Raw genomic sequence first — 24,058 nt, forward strand, 5'->3', positions numbered from 1 at the left:
GAAGAAATATGATACTATCCTTTGGTAAGTTTTTTCTTGGCTATGTTATGTCTAGTGTCTAGTATAAAGTAAAAGAAAGAGATAAGAGAATCTTCTTTTCAGGAATAAGCAATAACTTTCTTACAAAAACTTCATGCTACCTAATCCTTTTGCTTTGCTTTCATTACAGAAAAAAATAAAAATAAAAAAATTTAAAAACTACCTAAATAACTTAATGCTACTAACCTCTCTCCAATCATTTAGCACTTATGTGCCTCAATTTTCTGAATGTAAAAGTTTGTGAAGTTCTTGTTTTAGCTAGTGGATAAATATATTCATGAGTTTTTTGATAACAGCTTCATTTTATTTTATTTTTTAAAAGCATTTGGGCCTCTTCCAGTTCAAAAATAGCTTTTCTAAACATCTGTAACAAATAATGGAAACAATTATTATATCGATAGTTAATATGTATTGTTATTACATTTTACATGCTATTATAAAACTCATTTATGGTTCATATTTTGTTCAGTTATGACAAGGGAGCCTCACAGGAGGCTGTATGTCATGGGATTCCTTTTGTCTGTTATTAATCATTTGCTACTAGGCTGTAGCATTAGCTCTTCAACTCTCTTCTCTTCATGCTCTGATAATGAGCATATCTAAGCCTGTTCATCCACAATATGGAGAGTTTCTGGATTTCCTTTTATCTCAAACTTTTCCCCTTTTATCTTATTTTGTTTGTAATATTAGTGTCTCAAAATGTTTCTTCAGTGCAATAACTTTGTTGTGGAACTCATTGGGATAAAATGGTCAACCTAAGCATTCTGGTCCACCTAGCTGGTTGTCAACCAAGTAGTGAAGTGCTGAATTGGCTTAGGTGCATTGATACTGTGCACTGAAAGCAATGTTTATAATTATTCTACAATGCTTATAAGAAAGGGTGGAGGGTAAGATTGCTGGTTCAAACCCACTACTAGGTGCATTTGTAAACTCACCAATAATAATAAAAAAAAAAGAAAAAAAAAAGCTTTTATATTGCTAACTACAAATGAATTTGAATATATAGAGTTATATATCTTTATTATTTTGTTTTTGAGAAACTAGAGCACAAATATCTGATTGTTTTGAGCCATTACTAATAGTTACAAGAGCAAAAATATTTCTTTTCCCCATTTATGTCTTTTCCTCTTGCAAATTTATTCATTCCTAAACACTATATAGATGCACATTATACATCCTTGCTAGAGTTCACAATTTTCCAGACTAGCTAAGTTAGAATCCTGGCTATATTATTTTTCAGTTTTACTTTTACCTAAAACAGAATTGGCCGGTGGTGGGGTACATGTTTGGGCTGAATAACCCCAAGTTGTCTTTAATCAGGGTTGTGAGAAGGTCTTTCCAAGCATCATGTTAAATATAAACATAGGAAACATCAATCTGTTCTTAAAATGTGTTTTTTTTTTTTTTTTTTTTTTTTTTTTTTTTTTTTTTTTGTAAGTCACAGCATCCTGTGGGTCATGAACCTACAGCCATGCCATCCTCCCAGTTTTTCCTGGGAGGAGGTAATATATGAGCTAAAGCTAATTGGTTTACGATACATGAATTTGTTCTAAAATTAGATCAATGAAATCTAGGGAAGTTGAATTAGTTGCAGGCTATAATGTAGAATATGCATGGGATGCGATCCTTAATAGTCCACTGTTGGCAGAAGCCAATGTCCTGGGGTCACGGGGACTCATTCTGACTGAAACAAGGGGTGGGTCTTTACCAACTTAAAAATATTCGATTTTAGGGAAACCAAAAAACATGAGTGCCTAGGACAAGCCTTTTTGAAAACTCAAGTGATAAGTTTTATTAAGAAATAGACATATGTAGCCCAAGTACACAGGAAGTATACAATAAGTAACTCTAAAGGTTCAATGATCAATAAAATCTAATAAGTTGGAAAATGAAAATAATCCTGCTGCTGTCATTGGTCATCCATTCAATTGTGGTTCCTCAAAACACCAATCTCAAATCTAAAGTGGTCGCTTCACACCTCTCAAAGCTTCTAAATTTCCTTTCTAGACAATTGTTAAGTTTTCTTACCTTACGTGTTTTGGACTTGTAATAGCCTTATCATGCAATTTTGTAGAATGTGCTACTACGTTTGTGTTAGTTATGTTAGTTATGCTCTTAAGCATTTCACATTTTAAGGTCGGTAACTTTTCTTCGCTAATGGTTTTATCTTGCACAGAAGAAGAGAATGGAGAAACCCAATCTGGACGAATTGTAGCACGATGTTACCAGTCGTGCAGTCAAATTCATCGACTACGGCATGATGGGTGATGGTTCCAAGTCTGAAAACAAAAAAGAATTCAACACAAGTTGTTTAGGGAATTTCGCGAAGAATTTGGTCAGGAAGAGCCTGGGCGAAGGTGTACTGTTCCCTCCAAATCAACTACTTCCTGTTTTTATTGTAGGTTAAAGCTTAGTCATTGCTTTTCGAGATCTTTTTTATTGGGTTATTACTGTGACTTTTTTTATTACAATATTATGAGACAACAACTGTGGAATTTGGATGAGTATGATCTTCTATACAAGAAATACAAATTGTGCAATTTGGATAAGTATCACGTATCAATTAATTATATTGCAGTGACCTCTATTTCGAAGCATACAATATATAGGCAAAGGAGAGTGATTGACCATTATATACATATTACTAATAGATTTGTAAAAAAAAAATAAAAAGTAAAAAATAAATTGCCACAGATTGAGAAAAATGGAAGAAATTTTGTTTTTTTTTGATAAGTAAGAAAGATATATATTAAAAGGTACCTCATGAAAACACAAGGCAGAACAGAGAATAAGACTGGAAACAAACAAAAAATAGAGACAATGAGATAACTGAAACAAGAAAACAAACGGAGACAACAAAGAGCATATTAATTACAGAGAAGATAACTACGGAACATAGGGATAGAATCACTAGAGGTGAGTCCCCAAGCCTTAGACCAATCAATAAGAGAGCCACTAAAATAAGCGAGCAACTAGTCATCGGACTTGTCCCTATCCTGAAAAGTACGCCAATTACGCTCCCTCCAAATACACCACAATAGGCACACCGGAAGTAGATAAAAATGGAACAATTATTACTAAAGAATAGACTAACTTCTACGGGTAAAAACCTAAAACGCGGGGGTTTTTTTATTTAAATTTTTTTTCCTTTAAAGATAAAATTGTAAAATCATGGAGAAAATTGCTTGTAAATAATAGGCAAAATTTTAGGAATAAAAATACCGGGTAAAAATGTTTTTTTTTCCTCTTCTGTTTAAAGTTATAATTATAAAATCATATCCAAAATGGCTTCTAAATAATAGGCAAACTTTTAGGAATAAAATTACCTAAACATGGGTTTTAAATTTTTTTTTTTTTTTTTGCTTGAAATTGTAAAAAAATTATCAACGCAACGTTCAAGGATCACAATTGATTAACTGAAACAATAAAAGTAATGCATTTATTTTTCACCAAAACTCTATTGGATATTGTTATCCTTAAACATAGCAATTTATCCTTAACAATATTGCACAACTCCAAAATCCTGAATCTCAACCGTGGAACATAATAACGAATGTTAAAAAATAAATGTAAAACACAAAGATAATTTAGGATTCTAAAATCCTAAAACATTTTATTTATTTATTTTACTTGTAAATAATGGGAAACTGTGCTGGTTAGTAGGCCATTTTTATTGAGAATCTGAAATCCTAAAATTTATTCCATACTTATTGCATTATTATGTAATAACTAAATTATTTTGATTTTTCTTATTGCATGGAAGACCTATTGCATAAATTTGTTTTAAACTTTATTCCTTTAACTTCCCAAATGCAGGTCCTTTATGGGCTAGAGTCTGTAGGTCTGTTATGGGCTGGACTATGAAGGTCCTTTAAATTTTATGATTGTTTTCCTGGTCGATGCATGTTCTGGCGCTCATGCATACGGTGCTGAAGCAAATGCATCTTCTGCATCGAATGTTGACGAGCTTCATCAAGAAATCTCAGTTCGTTCAGCAGTAGTCATAATTCCATTGATTATTGTGTGGACACACACACATATTCCTTGGAGTATTTTCAAGAAAATCCAAAGAGGATGTACAAGAGAAGAAGATGTTGCTGGAAAAGCTACAAGTCAAAATGAATGAAGCAGAAGCAAAGGCCAACAAGCTTAAAGTGTCATTGGAGAATCTATGTGGTATACTAACAAGGTTTTTACGAACTATATTTTGTTTTTATTATAAATAAATGTGAACAAGTTGAGATCTGCTGGGTGTAGAGTGAAAATATGGATTGTAGATTGGTTTGCCCAGCTAACCAATAAGATGGGAGGTCAGTTGAGGAAAATTGATGTTGTTGGGCGCTACCTCATTCAGATTTGGAAGGCCGTTGGGATGGATACTGATGGAGGGAAGGTGGAGTTTCTGCGGTCGTGGAACGATAAACCGAATCAAGCTCATGAGTACTAGCCTCTTGTGATGGATATAGCACAAAGGAATACGGTTTCAAGGATAAAAACGTGAATTATGGTATGATGATTATTATTATTATTACTTTAATATGCTGGTGATGTAGTCGTTATTTTTACTTCTATTATATTTTGCTGCAGGTGTCGTCACATTATGGGTCGAAGTGATGAGGACGAGTTCACTGCAGCACAAATGTTCTACCCACGCATGCAATGTGCTTATGTGTGGTCTTTATTTGTTTTGCTTACTCGTAATTTACAAACATGTTACCCAGTTTACAACAAGGTCAGGAGAAGATGTCGAAAAGTGATCCACTATCTTCAACTTTTATGGAAGATGACGAGGTAGGGTGCATGTATAGGGGTATCAAATTGCCATATAGGGGGCTACATACTGTTTTCTTTATTAGTTGCGCATAGCATAATGATACTGAAATCAACACCTAAATTCCTTAACTCTGTGCTCTACCATCTTTGTTCTGTCTATTTGTAGCGTGTAAGAGAACAGTTCAAGCATGACAATAATGCAAAAGATCTTTTGAAAAGGGTTAAGGTATGGTTGATTGGCTTTTAAAATTAATTTCTTTTAATAATGCGTTTTGAAAATGTTAAGAGTGAGAATTAGCAGTTGCACATATAAATCGTGCCTTGAATCAAGCCTTGCTCTAGTGGTCTGAATTAGCAGTTGCACTAGTGGTCAAGCCTTGTTGCAATGACAAGTGCCTTTCACCAAAAGAGGTTGTGGGTTCAACCTTAACCACTGAAAAACCCCACAAATATAACTAAGTTTTGTGCACTTAGTACTACGACGTTGCAGCCAGTTGTATTCCTTCATTGAGAAACATAGTCGTTTTAGGTAAGTATTAGATTCAATGTTTTTAAAAAAAAAACTATTATGACATACATATTCAAAATTTCAATTGCATTGGGTTTTGATTAGAATGATTGCGTTATTTGTAGGCACAGATATCACTGTTATATCAAACCTCTGGAAGCATTGGAAGGTGAAGAGTCCAGGAAAAGAAGGCAGACCGCTTCTTCATCATGCAGGGCTTGTTCAAGCTTTATCAGATCATGTTCTACTTTTTCCTACGATATATTTCCCATCGTCTGATTGCGCTCTAACATACCCTTATGGAAGAAAAATGTCTTCAATGATTGGAATTATTTATAATAAAAACAAAATATGAAATGTAAAAACCTTGTTAGTATACCGCATAGATTCTCCAATGACACTTTAAGCTTGTTGGCCTTTGCTTCTGCTTCATTCATTCTGACTTGTAGCTTTTCCAGCAACATCTTCTTCTCTTGTACCTCCTCTATGTATTTTCTAGAAAATACTCCAACGAATATGTGTGTGTGTCCACACAATAATCAATGGAATTATGACTACTGCTGAACGAACTGAGATTTCTTGATGAAGCTCGTCAACATTCGATGCAGAAGATGCATTTGCTTCAGCACCGTATGCATGAGCGCCAAAACATGCATCGACCAGGGAAAAATTGATAAAGACATAAATAATGTAAGTTGGATTTACATTTGATAAAGACATACATAATGAATGATAGATTTTTGTTTTTTGCATTATATGGGAAATGTGATAAAATTATTCTGTTTGTGATTTGTATTAGGTACCATCATGACGATTTCAAAGGACCGAGTAAAGCCATCCCCAATGCCTGACAGTTGGAAGTTAAAAGGGTGGATAACTTTCTTTTCCGTGCCATTTCTTAGTGTGATTGCAAATTTTGTATAGAGCGAACAATGTATTGAGATGTGGATATTTAAGCCTTGATTGGCAGGAATTTTATGTTTTGTATAGAGAGAACTATGTAGTTGATACATTTTTTGGATCAAAACCTTGTGTCTCTATTTGGTTATTTGGAGTTAAGATCATTTCACTATATTGTGAAAAGCACTCATTTGGTGTTATGGAGTGGAATAGTTTATTCAATGCAATGCATCTATAGGTTACTCATATTTAATAGTTTATTCAGAAGTTTTTCCCTTAAACAGTTATAAAAAGCTCATTTGTAGAGAAGAACAACAATTGTGACCTTTAAAATTTTTAAATACATAAAATAAACAAATTTAAATTTCCAGTGGAACTCGAGTCTATGAAACTCGAGTTCCACTGGTGCCTCTCTGACTAAACAGAGCAAAACGGAGGAAAAAAAATTCCAGTGGAACTCGAGTCTATAAAACTCGCGAACCATCTGGAACTCGAGTTTCATAGACTCGAGTTCCACTGGAAATTTTTTTTTTCCCCCTTGGTTTTGCTCTGTTTACTCAGAGAGGCCCAATAGGGTGCTCTGTTTTTTCCAGTGGAACTCGAGTTTCATAGACTCGAGTTCCACTGGAAAAAATTTTTCCCTTGGTTTTGCTCTGTTTACTCAGAGAGGCCCAATAGGATGCTCTGTTTTTTCCAGTGGAACTCGAGTTTCACTGGAAAAATTTTTTTCTACGTTTTGCTCTGTTTACTCAGAGAGGTCCAAGAGGCTTGCTCTGTTTTCCTCTGTTTTTCCCAGTGGAACTCGAGTTTTATAGACTCGAGTTCCAGTAGGAAATTTTTTCTCCTGGTTTTGCTCTGTTTACTCAGAGAGGTCCAAGAGGCTTGCTCTGTTTTCCTCTGTTTTTTCCAGTAGAACTCGAGTTTCATAGACTCGAGTTCTATGGAAATTTTTTTTTTTTTTTGTTTTGCTCTGTTTTCCTCTGCTCATTCCAGGAATCATTCACTGGGGAATTTTTTCTTTCATTTTTCCTGGTTATGCAGACAAACCAGAAACTGAAACGTGTGCAAGCACCAGGTGAGAAGCAAAGATAAACAAACTACGAATATAATCCATAAACCCTCATTTAGAGGCAAAGAAGCTAAGAATGTAAATACACGTACATTACATCAAACGAAACTACTGAAACTTCTACGCTCTCTGTATAAACATGGTTTTACAATGCAAAATGCAGTTACATCGCAAGAAAAGGCATTCTCAATATCAACATCCTAAACATGCCCAACCACGCTTAATTTGCAGTTCTAACCATACTATTGAAATCACAATCTTCATAGGCATACATTCAATAGAGATTTACAAGTACATTCAACAAAAACCAAAAAGTTCACATAGACCCAATACAACGTAGTCACTTTTCCTAACATCGGCTGTCCACACAACAAAAACATCGTCCTTGGAAGCATGCCTGAAAAACGTAGAGTAATCACATTAGGGGAAAAGATAGTAAACATTAGGTCAACATAGAATGAACAACAAATATTTAACCGATGTATAAGTATTTGCCATCTACCTACCTAGTGTGGAACATGACCGCTTGTGGAAGCGCCACGGGACTGCGGACATTTTCTGCGGTTATGCCCGGAAGCATGACACAGTCCACATGTCTGCTTGGACTGACTCTCTATCAAATCTGCATCCTCCCTCCGCCATCCCGGTTCTCGAACCTTATTCCTCACTCCATCCATCTCATTCCTTATTCTCGACTTCACTGGTCGACCTTTGGCCCGCAACAATGCTGGATTAGGCAACCACTTTGGCCCTATGGGATCCCTCCACAAAGCCATCGACTTAGGAACCACAAATGCATGCTCATAAGTGTTAATGGCATTGTTCAAACCATAACACGGGTGAATAAATGTGGTCGAATCAATATTTAAATAGTCACATACTCTGATTGCATGTGAACACGGGATCCCTATGTTTTGCCATTTCCCACAACTGCATGTTCTTTCCTGTAACCGAACTTCATAACTGTGGTTTCCCCCTCCTGCACTACACGTGTTGATTTGGGTAACTATTTGAAATATCAGCTCTTCATTGCTAAATGGCTTGAGATAATGTTTCTCAGATTTGCTCTTATTCTCATCCCACTTGGAGAAGGCATATTTACTCCATTTCTTACCCTCTGAGAACTCAAAAAGGTATTCTTTGCGACGGTCGTGGAAATAACTGACAAGTTTGTTCCAAGTGAACTCAACCAACGCGGCAATAGGAAGGCCCCGTGCACCTTTCAATACACCATTGAAGCACTCTGATATATTGGTTGTCATTGCCCCAAAACGTCTCCCACCATCATGTGACTGGGTCCACATATCCACTGACTCGCCCATTAGGTATGTGTATGGAAGATAATCTTGATTCTTTTCCTTGCCATCCTTCCCCATCAACATCTTCTTATTTCTAATGGCCTCAATTTCCGCCTGCTTAATGGTCTCCATTATGGAGGTAAATTTCACTGCCTGACTAGCATATCCAGCTTTCAACGCCGCTGACTTCAGAGTCGAGTTCTGAAAATGTGTGTTAAAGTTGCTAGCAACATGTCGAAGGCAATATCTATGAAATACCAGTGCTCTTCCATCATCCCTTCTAGGCCAGTTTGCAATGGCGTTTTTGATACCGAGATGTCGGTCAGAAATTATGCAAATGCCTTCGTTAGGTATCACGCGGCCAATCGCATCTCTGAGACATTGTAAAAACCACCTCCAACTAGACCCTGACTCAGAATCCACAATAGCAAAGGCAAGAGGGAATACCTTGTTGTTAGCGTCGGTTGCCATTGCAACCAACAACTTTCCCTGATATTTACCATACAGATGAGTCCCATCAATACTGATAACCGGCTTGCAATATTTGAATCCATCAATGCTTGGACCGAAAGACCAAAACACATAATTCAAAAATACTGTGTCATCTTCACAGGTGGATGTGGTACGATAGAACACCTGGGTAGTCGGATCCTGATCAATATATGCCATTAGCAACTTTTGCAACCTTTGATAAGACTCTTCCCAATTCCCAAACATCTTCTCAATCGCCTTTTGTTTCGCATCCCACACCTTGTAGTAAGAAGGCTTTTGTCCCTCATATTTCGACTCTATCATAGATCTGAGATGCTTAATTGGGGTAGTGTGATCCTCACATAACTTCTTAAGGATGTCATCTGCAATAAATTTACAACTCATCATTCTACCATCATTTCGCACCCCAGTCCGTATACACGTGTGAGGACCCTTGTACACGGTGACTATCCATAGATTGTGGAACTTGGGCTTCTTGACTACGCAGACATACCACGTGCATGACTCATCAACGCATTTCGCACAAAGTTTTGTCGTGGTTGACCTACTGATCAAAAAATGTTTGTTTTCCTTGAGGGCACACTTTGTTAATACGCGTTGCACCTCCATTTTATTGGCAAAAGTCAAGCCTTTGCACAAATTCATCCCCTCAATCCAACTAGACACAAATGGTGTCTCAATATGTGAAGGATCAACAAAATTTTCCCAAGTATTTTCATAAAATGACAAGGCAGGTGGTGAGTACACAGGGATTGTGTCCGTAATGTTTTGGACACTAAGAACATTGTATGCATCAGGTTGACTACCGTCCAGTGTCTCATCGTCATCAATGTCCCTCTCAAAGTCCCTAAAGTCCCCTTGTTCAATCCTGTCTTCAATCTCATCTCTATCGCCAAAATCTTCACCATTAATGGCAATATTTTCATCAACATAGTCATCATCATCATCCTGATCCTCGTCCTCATCATCATAATCATCATCATTCTCATCCTCATCCTCATCCTCATGATCATCATCATCATCATCGGCATGAACATCTTCATCGGCATGAACATCAGCATGCTCTACATGTGTAAAATACTGGTATTGAGCATCTGGAACTGTAACTTGTAAACTTGTTTGTGTTTGTTGGATTTCCTCAATACCAACTTCTGCACGTGGCTCCAACTGTATGTACAACTCAATGTTAGTTACTTCAGGTATTCTCTCCAACTTGTCAAACATGATCTTCACATGTTTGTCTGATTCTATCGCCATGTACTTGTAATTAATCCGGTGCTTCAGGATTTCATTTGGCATGCGATAAGTAATGTGTATGTTGTGCACAGCAGGGTTCTCACACAACTCTTCCATAACCATCATCTTCAATTGATCAAGGGTCTTCAACCTACCATCAATTTGGGTATAATAGGTCTTTATACCCGGCCCTTCAAATGGCAATCCCTTGTTCGCATTGGCATTCTTCAACGAACCACCGTGGTATATGATTATATCAATTTCAGGCATTGTGAACCTGTTACAGTCAAGTTACTATGTTAGTTAACAAATCCATCTATCCTTCCTATATACAAGAGGCTAATTACAGCAACATGGTATGAGAGGTAAACACATGTAAAGCAAAAGATAATTGCAAACGCAATTTTTTTTAACACATACAAAATTGCAAAACATAATGGGGGACTAAATAATTGCAAAAGATATATCATTGTAACACAAACACAGCCACATGGATGTAGTTTCCAGTGTCATGTAATACTTGCATTTTTTTCCCTTTACATTCTATGAGGAGCTGTAACATTTTCTTTGATCTTTTAAGATTCTCAATCATAATTTTATTACCTGTTACTAACTTATCATAATCAAGGGCTGTTACATTGGAAGGCTTGGTTTATCTTCATTTTTTCATGAGGATAATTTTCTTCTTCTTTATCATTATAGATGAGAGAAGACTGTAACTGCCCCTCTCTAGGTTACTATTACAGGCTTAAAAGGTTAGAAAAAGGTTCCCTAAGCAATTGTTTTTAGAGAATAGCACAAATACTCAAGTGCCAGATGAACCCTTCTGTGTCACAGGCTCAAGGACACATCCAAGAATTCAATTTAGGGAAATTGTGGAAAGATGTGTTTCATCTCTCAATAAATTGATCAAGAGGGTAGACTGTATCTTTTCACCCACAGTTTGTACCATAGTGATGCAGCCTGAATAAGGCAGCAAAGATGACGTGTTTGCTGTAAACAGCAGATAAAGGCTATAAGGCAGAAAAGGGAGTCAGTAACCCCAGAAATAAGATTAATTTTCTGTCAAAAATAGCCAGTTTTCTTCAGATTATTACTTATTTATAAGAGAAGCAATGCCTGACTAGTCAAAGACACATAATAAATGCTAGACAGCTGACAATACATTTAGAGATTGGAGCATCAAGTGGAATTATGCTGATGTAGGATACAAGAGTCATAGATAAACTTGAAGAGGCAGTAAGTGATTTTTCAGTTTATTCTTGATTTCAAAATGTGGTTGATGGTTTTGAATGGACTTTTTTTGGAGTGTATGATCCTAATGCAGATGCAAATAGATAGCAGCTTTGGGAAGAATGGGCAAGGGTATATAGTTGGTTGGTGCATAGGGGAGGCTTTCAACATAATTCCTTTTCCAAGCAAAAGGATGAGCTTTAAGAACAATGGTAAGGATGTGGCATTTTTCTGGAGTTTATTTCAGAACATAGCCTAATGGACTTACCATTGGAGGAAGGTGTTTAAACTTGGTCAAACGATCATGGTCACCCATCAATGCCCAGGTTGGACAAATGTTTGATCTCACTAGCTTTGGAAGAACAATTTCACTATTTGAATCAGAGATTTCTTCAAAGATCATATTCAAACTGTTTTCCCATGTTACTTGATGGTAATGATATCAACAAGGGCAAGGGCTTATTTACATTTGAAAATATGCGGTTAAGAACTAAGGGCTTTGTGGATAAAGTGAGAAATTGGTGGGGGAGTTATCACTACCATGGGTCTCTTAGTTATATATTGGCTTCGAAACTCAACTCCTTGGAAGACAATATGAGAAATAGGAGTAAGGAGACTTTTGGAGATGTGACAGTATGGAAGAAACATTTATTGGTGCTAAATGAATGGAGGAAGAGGGATGCCTGATTGTTGAAGTTTCTTTTATTCCAAAAAATATCGGGGCTTCAGATGCTAAAGATTATAGGCCGATCAGCCTTATTGGTGGCGTCTATAAGATTGTGGCTAAAGTGCTAACTACATCAATTACCTTAAATACCTTAAATAAATGCCTACATCAATTACCTTAAATAAATTAAATGGTTTAAATTATTTAGTTTGGACACACGCTATGATTTGAAGCAACATAAGCGATATTGAGAGGAATATATGATTACTACATTACTGTCTGCCTTAGATTCTGATCTACATGGTTTTAAAGAGCAGATTCTTTCTAGTGAAACCCTCACTTCAGCTGCCAATGTTAATTCTCATTATTGTGCTCATGCTTAGGCCAAGGTTCTATTGAGACAACCATAGTCTTTTGCTTTAGTTTCTAGCATTGGAGGTTGTAATAGCTTCTAGTGGTAATGGTTGTAATGGTGGATGTGGTGACAACAAGTGCTCATTTGGTGGTATGAATTGTACTAAACGTTATTGTTGGGTGAATTAGTAATAAATCAAAGAAAATATAACAAATAATATATAGCTCAAATGACATGCAAGCCAATAAAAACATGGAATTGAAATCAACAACAAAAAGATACTACAAGAAGAACATCTTATATTAGGAAAAAACATGGAGTCATTGGAAAACCCATAAAGTCATTGGGAAGTTCTCTTAGTGGCAAAACCCATACACAACTAATACCCAACTACAATAACAATCAAATCAAAAAACCCATACCTGAAATATGAAATTCTTGAGAGGGAAGAGCAGTGAGAGAGGCAATGTGGTGAGTGAGAGTGAGAGGTGTGAGAGTTAGTGAGGCTAAGTGTATGGGTGAGAGTTGAGGATGCTTTGTTTTTGGGTGAGAGTTTGAAGATACTGAGTGTGGACTGAATAATCTATTCTCAGGAAATACCTTTCAAAACTACTGTTATCTGTTTTTGACTGTGGACGGAATAGAGTTGTAAAATAGTTCCACCAGAACTCGAGTCTTATAGACTCGAGTTCTGTTCAAAGTTAACTACATTGTTTGGATAAGTAAATCTCGAGTCTTATAGACTCGGTTTGCGCCACGAAAAACTCGAGTCTATAAGACTCGAGATCCCTTGAAATTATTATTATTCTTATAATTAAATCTCGAGTCTTATAGACTCGGTTTGTGCCAAGCAAAACTCGAGTCTTTAAGACTCGAGATCCGCGTGGCAAATTTTGCCACCTTAGCAGTGCAGAACTAATGGAAAGCGAGTTTATGAGACTCGGTTTTTAAGTTGAATCTCGAGTTTCAAAAACTCGAGATGTTAGTTTTCTAAATTGTTTGAAAACGTGCCTAACTAACTAATTTGAATGGTTGAACGAATCTGATTTGCACAATACCTCTTTGATCGATGTCTTAAAGGTTGAAAATTTCCCTATGGATACAGGCTAAATGTGAAATGGCCCAATAAAATCGTTGATATGACCCGGTAGAAATTTCAGTATTCATTGTGGCCCATGAACGAATTTACAATGAAGGGAACGGAGCCAATTTTCCGAACAATAAAAATAGAATTTGAAAAATGAAAAAAAAAAAAAAAAATATATATATATATATATATATTGATGCTCCTGTGTTTTTGTTTTTGCTTCTTTTTTTTTCCCAAAGTTTTACGCTTAACCCAATTCAGGGTTTATTAAATTTCCCATTCAAGTTTCAAAACTAATTAGGGATATCAAAAAATAAAACCAAAATACAATCCAACCAAATTATTATACAAAATTCAATCAGCATTTTGAAAAAACAAATACAATAATTGAGGATCTGATGTCTTTGGTAGCCTATTTCAATTGTTTTTTTTTTCAAGGAAATTTGCCATTAAAATATGAAATAAATAATTTTTTGTTTACAGTATTATAAAGTACTAAAAATATAATTTGTGATCTAAAAAAACAAAACACAAATGGATTACTAGTTATACTTTTTTTTTTTTTTTGGGTGAAAGATTATTAGTTATGTTATGTACCTTTCATTCTCCAAAATTTAACCTCTCAGAAATCTTATTGGTAGACTCATTTTACCATATCACCTACATATCCCACCATTACATGCTTATATCAATCATGATAATTGCCCCTCTTTTCTTTTTCTTTTTTTCTCTTTTGATAGAATGATAATCACCACCTTAAGCATTTTAAGTTGCCCAAATGCAATCATACAACTTCGTTTTGCACATCCCTAATTTTTGCTTAAGGATTAATATCATAAAATTTAATGTACAAGGGGTCTTTTTGCCATTCACTCAAAACCCAAGAGGTCTTTTTGCAATCTGGCCTTAGCATTTACATTTTGAGAAGATTTTGAGACTCCGAAGCTGGATATTGCATAATCCCAATTACAATCAATACCCATTCAAAGGGCATTATTGTTGATCCCTAATTTTACGTCCAAACAACTTGATCTATCATTCCAACTTTCATTACCATAAATCAAGCACAAATCAGATCCATTCTTTGTATAAACCTCCATTTGGACACTCATTCAAAATGTCATTTTTTTAATGAGAGCTACTAAAAAATTGTCCTTTTCAATGTTCATTGATAAATATGAATTATGTTCTACAACCTATGTTACCTACTAACATTTTATTTACTTCATGATGACAGTGTTAACAACCTATGTAACTCAGTAACATTTTATTTAGTTCATGACAATAGTGTTAACATCATTCATCAAGGAAAAAAATATATGTGAAGTAGGAAAAGTGTGCATGTGCACATCTGTGCTGTGGGGTACTCTTTAATGACAATCAGAGGAAATGAAACAGGAAAATCCTTTATCCTAGCAACATTATTGATGAGAAAGCACTGCACCTTGATACAAGTTATCCAAAGATATCATCAATGGTCACTGTTGGGTAAATTTCATCACCAGTGAAGCCATTCCAAATGGGGAGATCCTTTATTTCCGAGTAATCTTCATTAAGCTTAAATTTTGATCTTCTAGTACATCTTTGCCACTCATGATGCCAAATCTTTTACTGCATGATGCAACCATCCAGGACAAACCTTGAGCATTGCATGTAGGACCAATCTTATTCCTTCTGTGTGATTACTCTAACTCAAGGTTAATATAATAGCAGTCCATGAGAATCACTACTAGCAAATATTGGTCATCCTCTTCACCTACAACTTCAAAATAACTCCCATTACATGCAAGAATTTATTCTAAAAGGCACCAAAGCAAAATTGGAACAATTATATTGTTTCATATAGTTACAAAATCAATCTCCAACATTACTTGAAATGGGGAGATTTCAGAGTTTTTAAACGACACTTTCAAGAAAACTAAATGCAGTAATTGCATTATCATGAAATTAAAACTTATGACAACACTAATTAGTCAAAGTTTTTACATTAACTTATACTAGTGTAGTTTTTGCTTGGCCTTCATCTATAATTATGCAGATGGTCATAAAATATCTATCAAGTCATAAATTGAATGTACCAATCCTTTCAATCTATAGGTAATGTTGAGAGAGAGGGAGAGAGAGAGAGAGAAAGAGATCATCAGTCCCAGCTCATGGTCCTCAATGTCCAATGAGTGACTTTAGTAATTTTGCCTTTCATTGGTGTTGCCATTTCCATATATCAAAAACAAATATTTGAAATTTGGGAGAGTTCTATTATGGTATGTTTATTCATGAGATCTTAATTTGAAACTTATGAGAGTTATATGAAATTTTACACCTTCAGAAGAATTCTAAAAAAGAGTAAATATGGGGAAAATCTCACCAAATGCTGCAGCCTGTTATAGGCTTGTGAAAAGAAAATCTCACTGGCACCATTACATGCAACCAATCTTGAACCACTTGGTTATACCCTCCAACAGAAGCTGGATTTCCATTAATCAAGCAGAAATAAGCATAATTTTTAGTTCTATGACATCAGACTTTGGATAGTAATGACAGAAAATGACAGATGCAACTAAAAGAATGTTGATATATTAAGGTAAGGAACAACACAATGAAATATGAATATATAAGCAGGCAATAATATTCTTTGAATTATTTGGGAAGCTCTCAATTCTGAAACAGAAATTATACCAATCATCAAATTGGGGTCTTCATTGTTGAAATTTGCATTGCATGAAGAAATTTTGCATCTTCATTAGAAATCCCTTCAACATATATAACAGCAATTTGTAACCAACTCGGAACAGATTAATTTCTATGAGACCAAGCATCATGATGCAATTGGATTTTTCTATAAAGTATAAGTAGCACAATAGAACAACAAAATAATCTAAAGATACAAGAGTGGATAAGTGACAATTCACCTTGGTATAAGAATCCTAGACATAATCTCAGTGATTACCATTTCTCCTATTTCATCCCAAGATAACCCACTCTATTGAAAAACCTTTATGTCATTATATTGCCTTTTCAAATGTTTGTATCTATGCCTGAGAGCATTTAACCATTTCAGTCCCATTGAACATCTTGACCATTTCAGTCCAAGCTTCGGCAACGAGTCCATGACCTACTTTATTCCCTCCAAGTACCTGTTTTCATGACAAATCAATGAGGTAATGATCCATTGTTGATGTCGAGCTCATTCTCAGACATTCACTATCGGGAATGATAAATCTGTTGGGTCCCAATAATCTTATTATGGAGATAACTATTCATTCATCAAAACATTTCAAAGTTCTCTTTGCTTGAATGCACTTAACTTGCTGGGACAAGGCTATTCATTGTAATACCTAATTGGTGATTAGCTTTATTCATTAAAAGCAGATGATACTTCTTGAAATACACATCACCACATGCTAAAACATAACCAATATAATTTAAATCAGTCATACTGCATTTAGATCTTATCTAGTTAATAAAGCAACAAATTAAAAAAAAAAATTACAATTACTTCTAGAAACAATCAGAAAGGAAAAAAGAACATCAAGACCAGTTCAATCAATCATGAATTTGCAAAGTCAAATTCCTTGTACTCATTTCTCTATAACAATTTTCTTTTGCCTTTTTTTGTGTTATTGGGCAGGGGGATTAAAAATGTTAATTTTTCCCATAATAAAGACAAGTTTACAAAACATGCATTATCATTAGGTACTAGTTATGTCATAATTGGCTTAGGTTACAATAAACTATAAACATATTACTGATCCTTGTGCAAAGAAGACAACAGTTGACTAGCCATTAAAAAAAAAAAAAAAAACAGTTGACTAGCCATTAGTATATAGATTTTGGAGATGCTAAAAGGCCATATTTCTTCAAAATATATTAAACTCTTGTGGGAAAAGAGTCCATCTATGTTTGACGTGACTCATAATAAGAAATTGGGTGGGGGGTGGTGGGGGGGGTGTTTGGTAGCTCATGACTCTATCTTGTTTGTTTTAAGCATGCTTTCTAGTTTAATAATAATAAAGAAATAAATAAATAAAACTATTGCATAACCAAATTTATCACTACCCACAGCAGGATCAATATAAGCATAATCCTAATATCAACATTTCAATGCCAATGAGAAATGCAAAATTATGACATGATATAAAAACACACCTATATTCAATTCTTGAATAGCATGATATCACCAATATCCACCAAAGAAAGGTTCTAGCAATGAGTTCTAAGGCAAACATCTTAAACAAAAACCTTTTTCTTTTTCTCTTTTTTTTAATCACAATGATCCTCCAGGGAGTGTCAATCATTAACATTTTCTATAAATTTCACCACTGCTGCTGCCTTGTTCATCATCAATGGTCCTCTAGGGTGTGCCAACCTGTAAGTTTTTAAATAATTAAATCAAATTCCCGAATTATTTTTTTTTTTCTTTCCTACTTTTCGGGTAGAGAGGAAAAATAAAAGGAGACGGCCTTATAGTTAAGAGCTCCTGTGCTCCACATACATTGACTGCAAGCTATTGACCATATTGAAGAAAACAAACCCAAATCATACCAAAAACAGAATTGTTGCACCTTAATGAAGGTTAAGCAATCAAAGAAATTATAACCAGTGAGGTATGTTCTAAATATTTCAATGTAATAACAACCGCAAAAGATATCGAACAAAGACATACAAAGGAAAACAGTTTCAGTGTAATAATAGTACCTTGCCTTGTTTCTTCAAAATTTGATCAAGAGGTTCTCCTTTTCTTTGACTGTGGATACTGATCACCAGTGGTTGAGTCAAATTCCAAGCCCAAGTCAGACCCATATTCACATCCATTGAAAGCCTTGAATTAGAAACCGAGGATGACCCGCCACCATTCATAGCACTTGAGATAATCTGACTTTCCAAATTGCTCGAATGCACTGAAACTGGTCCTGCTGAATATGTGGAGCCCACCTCCTTAGGACACCGACAACAGGTTTGAGCTCTACACAAACATTTGCAGCACCTTGCTACCAGGGATCTTTTTTGTTGCTGATTTTTCTTGCTTTTAGTAATGGTTGAAGAGAAGTACTTGGGGTTGGCCACAGGGTACTACGGTACTGGGTATTGTACAGTCTACGCAGGATAAAATTTGGACCTTTGAAAAGAGATGGTCTAAGCCGTTGATGCACATTTCTCTTTGAAATTCGACGGCCTCGGGTTTGGATACAATAGTTGTCATGAAAGATACTGGATTTTTGAGGCTGAGGACAAATGCATTGTACATGGACTCCTATCCATTTAATATTAGGACAATAATTGGATGGATTATCGGGAGAGGTTTCACAGAAGATCTCAACAAGATTCTGATCACCAAGATTGAAGCCCTCAAATAGTTCCTGCAATGAGCTACAAGAAAAACACATGCGCTCCTCATCTTCAAATTCATCAATCATGCTGTTTTCGGTCGTTCGTTTACTACCATTGATGGAAATGATAGTATGATAATAAAAATTCCAATCAGATTGTTCAAAATGAACACAGAGAGCAATTGTTGGAAATTCCGGACCAATTAAGAATGATATTAAATTTCCATTCTTTTGATGGTTGAAAAAATTTGGAATCTCATTCTTGACATAGTTGCTAAATGGGAAAGCACGGGATACTGTGCTTGTCACACCTAAACATGGTGGTAGATTTGGTGGAACTCCTATCAATTCTCGAAACTGCATGCAAGTAACGAATTCATCAAATTACATCTTCGCAAATCAAGTCCTGTAGTATTTGGAAGGTAACAAAAACTGTTTCTAAATTAGTTTAAGTTTAAGAGAGATACCCGATGAAAGATTGATTTTTTATTTTTGTTGATGGAACGATGACAAAGAGGCCGAATTAATACCTCTGAATATCTTAAACTTCGTGGAAGCCTAGGAATTTCTTGAAACTCATCATCGTGAATTAGAATATGAAGCGAATGTAATCTCTCACATCTGCTTATGCTTTTTGGGAGGGTAACAACTTTGCTACCGGAGATGTCTAGTTTTTCCAATGTGACGGGGCAACAATAATTCAAAATAAAATCTATTTCTGATTGATTATCAAGGTAATTAAGACCTAGGTATTTCAAGTTTGGAAAAACATATTTGGAAAAAGCCTCCCAGAGAATTGCACAGTGGCTGTCTATCAATCTCCACGTCCTTTGCAAATATCAAATTGCCCCAAAGAGAGAGTGTCTCTATATGTTGTAAATTATAGATGCTACCTGGAAGATGACTTAACAGGTCTAAAATCGTTCCAATACGCAACTCCTTAAGCCCAATCAAATTTCCAAATGACAGACGTTGAAATTTCGGCAGGACAGTACCAAAGTATTTAAAGTAGCCCGAGTAGGCGGTGTAGCTCTTCATCAAGAAACTGCTCGGAGTAGTTTGAAGGCTAAAGCAAAGCCCAAAGCTATCCCCCACATCAAGCTTATCAAGACGCCCCACAGAGTTTGCAATCTCAACTAAATTGTTACACCCACTAAGATCCAATTTCTTTATGTTTGGACACATTGATAAGTCAGGTATTTTCCTAATCAATGGACAACCACTGAAGCCCACATGTGTCACGAATTCAAATGCACGAATCTGTTGAAGAAAAAAAAAAATTGAAACTTAGAATATGTTTTAATCTTTAAAGAAGTATTTATTAAAAAATTAAAAATTAGAAATAAAAACTTTAAAAATATATAATAATTTACAAATAAATACTAATGACCATACCTGCATTAATGGCTCCACTATTCAGTTACGAGGCATTCTGAGCACAAATAGTTTTTTAGGACAAAAATTGGATGGCAATGAAGAAAAAGGATATGTATCCCAATCAAGCAATCTTAATTCATTGGGAAGATATTCAAGGCCTCCATGAAAATGTACATTATGAATTATTAGGAATCTCAGATTTTTCATCTTACGAAATATTTGTGCCTCTAATTGCACCGTTGTTGATTTTGATTCAGGTGATTGTACCATTATGCCTCGAATTTTATCCGATCCCTAATTGAACAAAGGGGTAAGTAAATCACCAGAAAAGAAATAACACTTATTAAATTTTAGACAAAAACCACATTAAGAATTTTGAATTTTCTTACACATTAAAAGGTATAAAAAAATGTGATTACGACTTTCATGTGAGAAAAATGGAGAAAATGAATCAAAACAATTTTACCATGTCTTCAATTAGTACATCAAGAGCCTCCGCATAATTCCATAGTCTGCTATGTTGTCCGGGGTTTCCTTGTGATTCTTGTCGAACAATTTCCCTACCCATTTTTTGTAGCAAGTCATGCATCCGCAATGTATTCCCTTCATTAGTCAAAAGACACTTCTCAATAAGTTTTTGAATACCAGATTCAGGGTATAAATCGCAAGTGCCTAGTATATCTACAACCTCATCATAATCGTATCCCTTGAAGAAACATGCAATATCAAGGAAAATATGTTTTTCGGTTTCGTCTAATCCATCATAACTTATTTGCAGTATTTTTTGAATATCTCTACTAGGCATTCTTTCATACTTATTTAAGGTACTTTCCCATTGAAGTTTATTTCTTCCATACAAATCAGCACCCATTACTACTAGAGCTAGTGGAAGGCCTTTAGCATAGTCTATAACTTCGTTCACAAGTTTCGAACAATCCTCATTTGGTTTGTTGCTTTGAAAGGCATGCTTGCTAAAGAGTTCAATAGATTCATTTTCATCTAATTCCTTAACTTGATAGGTTGAGACACCATTTCCAAAAGTATCTATCAAGCTTTTTCCTTTTGTTGTCATAATTATTCTACTTCCAGAAGCGAAGCAATCATATTTTCCAAGCAATTTTTTTATCTGGTCCAAATTATCCACATCATCAAGAATGATAAGAATCCTCTTTTGGCAAAGAATTTTATTTATCATGTTGGTTCCTCCACATTCATTATGCACCTTCAAACTCCTATCACCTAAGACCTCAGAAATAAATGTCTCTTGTAAGTGGATTATGCCTTTTGTTATTGCCTGCTCTCTAACATTCTCTAGAAAAAATTTCACTTCAAAATGATATGAAATTCTATTATAAATAGCTTTTGCAATTGTAGTTTTGCCTACTCCCCCAAAGCCATAAATCCCTACTATGCTAATATCATCATTTGATTCAATATTTGAAGATTTTAAAACATCCTCTACGCGAGAATTTATTTCAACTGGATATTCAGCAACAGATTATGGCATCTGATTGAATATAGACTTTGAGATATCTTCAACAATGTTTTGGACAAGTTCAGATTCATCGCGGCTGCCATTCACAAACCATTTAACACATGTAAATGAAATTAGAGCGTAAGCTAAATAAGTAAGCTAAAATCATAATTGAAGTATATATCCAAAACCGATAGAAAACTAATTAAAATAAAGTATAACTTTGCACTATCTCATCTAAATTTTAAATTTGTTTGTCAAGTAAATTATTAGGTGTAAAAATCAAAGAGTCTATATTGAATTTTAATAGGAGTTTAATTTTGTGGCATGTATTCTATCTAATTTTTTAATTTTTGTGGCAAGTGAATTATTAGGTGCAATTAAATTATAAATCATATGTGTGTGTGTATATATATATATGTATAAAAAATAAAATAAAAACCATTACAAATTTTAAAAATGTATAGTTAAAAAAATGTGTAAATTAAAACTACTTATAATTCAAACTTCTTTTCAAAAAAATTAAAATTAAAATTAAAATTTGAATCATGTATTTATGATTATTTTTAATTGTAACATGCATATCACAGAATTACACACTGTAAACTTTAATGGTGATCACAAAAACAATTAAAATTTTTTAAGAACTTGCATATAAAAAAAAAATAAAACTCCTTAAGAACAACTGACAAGAGAAATCACTAAGTAAATACAGATTTTTGGAGTAGTCCCAACCAGAGAGAACGGCTGCTTCACATAGAGCTTCCCTCCACCTTTGTATCTTCTTTTTATCATTAAATTTTTCTTCATGCAAAGTTAATGCTTCCCCAAACTTTCCTTCTTGTTCACCAACTTCTGATGGATCCACCTTGTAAAAAACCGGTTTCACTAATTGCTTATTTTTTCTAAACTCAACAATCTTAGCAAGTTCATCCAAACACCAAGGGGAGGAAGTATGGTTTTCAGAAAATACAATTATTGACGAGGCTGAGTTCTCAATGGTTTTGAGAAGTTCTACAAAAATTTCTTCTCCTCTGGGTAGATCATTATCGATGAATGTGTAAATACCTCTCTGACACAAAGCCGTGTACAAATGGCTTATAAAACCATGATGGGTATTTTCACCTCTAAAACTCAAGAAGACATCCAAGTTTTTGGGTTGGTGGGTGAAAGAGGAAGATGAGGCCATTGGGATTTAAGGTAGAAAGATGAGAAGATCTGTAGGAAGGAGAAGGAGAGCTGGGATTTACGAATAGACGGATGAGAAGATCTGAGGGGAGGAGAAGGAGAGCTGTGGAAGGGTTTGTAAATATAATTGAAGTGAAAAAGGAATTAGGAAGAGGGTGACTGAATGCAACCAAGAGGAGACTCTAATATAGTCCTAAGACCATCATCAAGTTAAAAGAGGGGAAACCGAAATCCAGAGGAAAGAAGAAAACTTTTTTTGTTCATGTTAGTATTTTTTTTTTTTTTTTTTGGCCTAGTACTTCATGTAACCATGTAAGTACTTAATCAAACTGTGAGCATGCATTTACCCGTAGGGGAAATTTTTTTTTCATCTTCTATTCTTTTTAAAATATACAATATAAGTAGATATCGTTATTCCTAAATATTATTCAATTTAACAACAAATTTATCAAAAAATATTTTATTAAGAGATGTTTTTAAAATATTTGTTAATAAATATTTTAAAAAATAATTTTATAGAAAAATAGCTAATTCTTTTTATAAAATTTTATTTATACATACATATATTTTTTAAATTGATGATTGATAAACGGTCTAAAGCATTCAAGAAACGGATTCATCAAAAATATAAATGTTAAGTTGCGAGAGGGACCTACACGTTTTTGCTTTTTCTGAAAAAGTAGCTATCTTTAGTCAGTGCTCACTCAGATTTGAGATATCATCAAGTAAAGTTTTCTCTTTCTTACAGATTTCCCCTCTTTTTCCTTGAGATTGCCAAAGTCAGTTCTATTATGCACACGTCATCAGATTTTCCCCCCTTTATTTTCTCGACGTACACTCATTTTTATCGAAACTTTCTCCCTAACTTTCTCCCTCTCTCTCACATGGTCTCGTCATAGATCCACTGCAACAAATAAGTGAGTCTCTCCTGATATGAAGTTAGCGTTTGATATGTTTGTAGTTTATTTTACTATTCAGTTTATTTTTATTTTTATTTATAAATTTTATTATAATTTTTTATATTATTTATTGATC

The 24,058-nt window shown here is 34.7% G+C and overlaps 2 protein-coding genes across 2 annotated transcripts; both read right to left on the reverse strand.

The window, feature by feature from the left end:
* Window positions 1-7,392: 7,392 nt before the first annotated feature.
* Window positions 7,393-8,642, reverse strand: LOC126720040 (uncharacterized). The gene is made up of 2 exons (XM_050422517.1): window positions 7,796-8,642; window positions 7,393-7,686 (listed from the first exon to the last, which is right to left on the reverse strand). The coding sequence occupies exon 1, from the start codon at window positions 8,609-8,611 to the stop codon at window positions 7,796-7,798; it is 816 nt and encodes a 271-aa protein (XP_050278474.1). The 5' UTR covers window positions 8,612-8,642; the 3' UTR covers window positions 7,393-7,686.
* A 10,003-nt stretch (window positions 8,643-18,645) lies between these two features.
* LOC126719268 (disease resistance protein RUN1-like) lies at window positions 18,646-23,024 on the reverse strand. Its single transcript, XM_050421841.1, has 6 exons — window positions 22,526-23,024; window positions 20,828-21,840; window positions 20,536-20,655; window positions 19,878-20,244; window positions 19,515-19,729; window positions 18,646-19,341 (listed from the first exon to the last, which is right to left on the reverse strand). Exons 1-6 carry the CDS (start codon window positions 23,022-23,024, stop codon window positions 18,646-18,648), a joined length of 2,910 nt encoding a protein of 969 aa, XP_050277798.1.
* Window positions 23,025-24,058: the final 1,034 nt, after the last annotated feature.

The sequence above is a fragment of the Quercus robur genome, chromosome 3 (genome assembly GCF_932294415.1).
Source record: "Quercus robur chromosome 3, dhQueRobu3.1, whole genome shotgun sequence".
In the NCBI taxonomy this organism is placed as follows: domain Eukaryota; kingdom Viridiplantae; phylum Streptophyta; class Magnoliopsida; order Fagales; family Fagaceae; genus Quercus; species Quercus robur.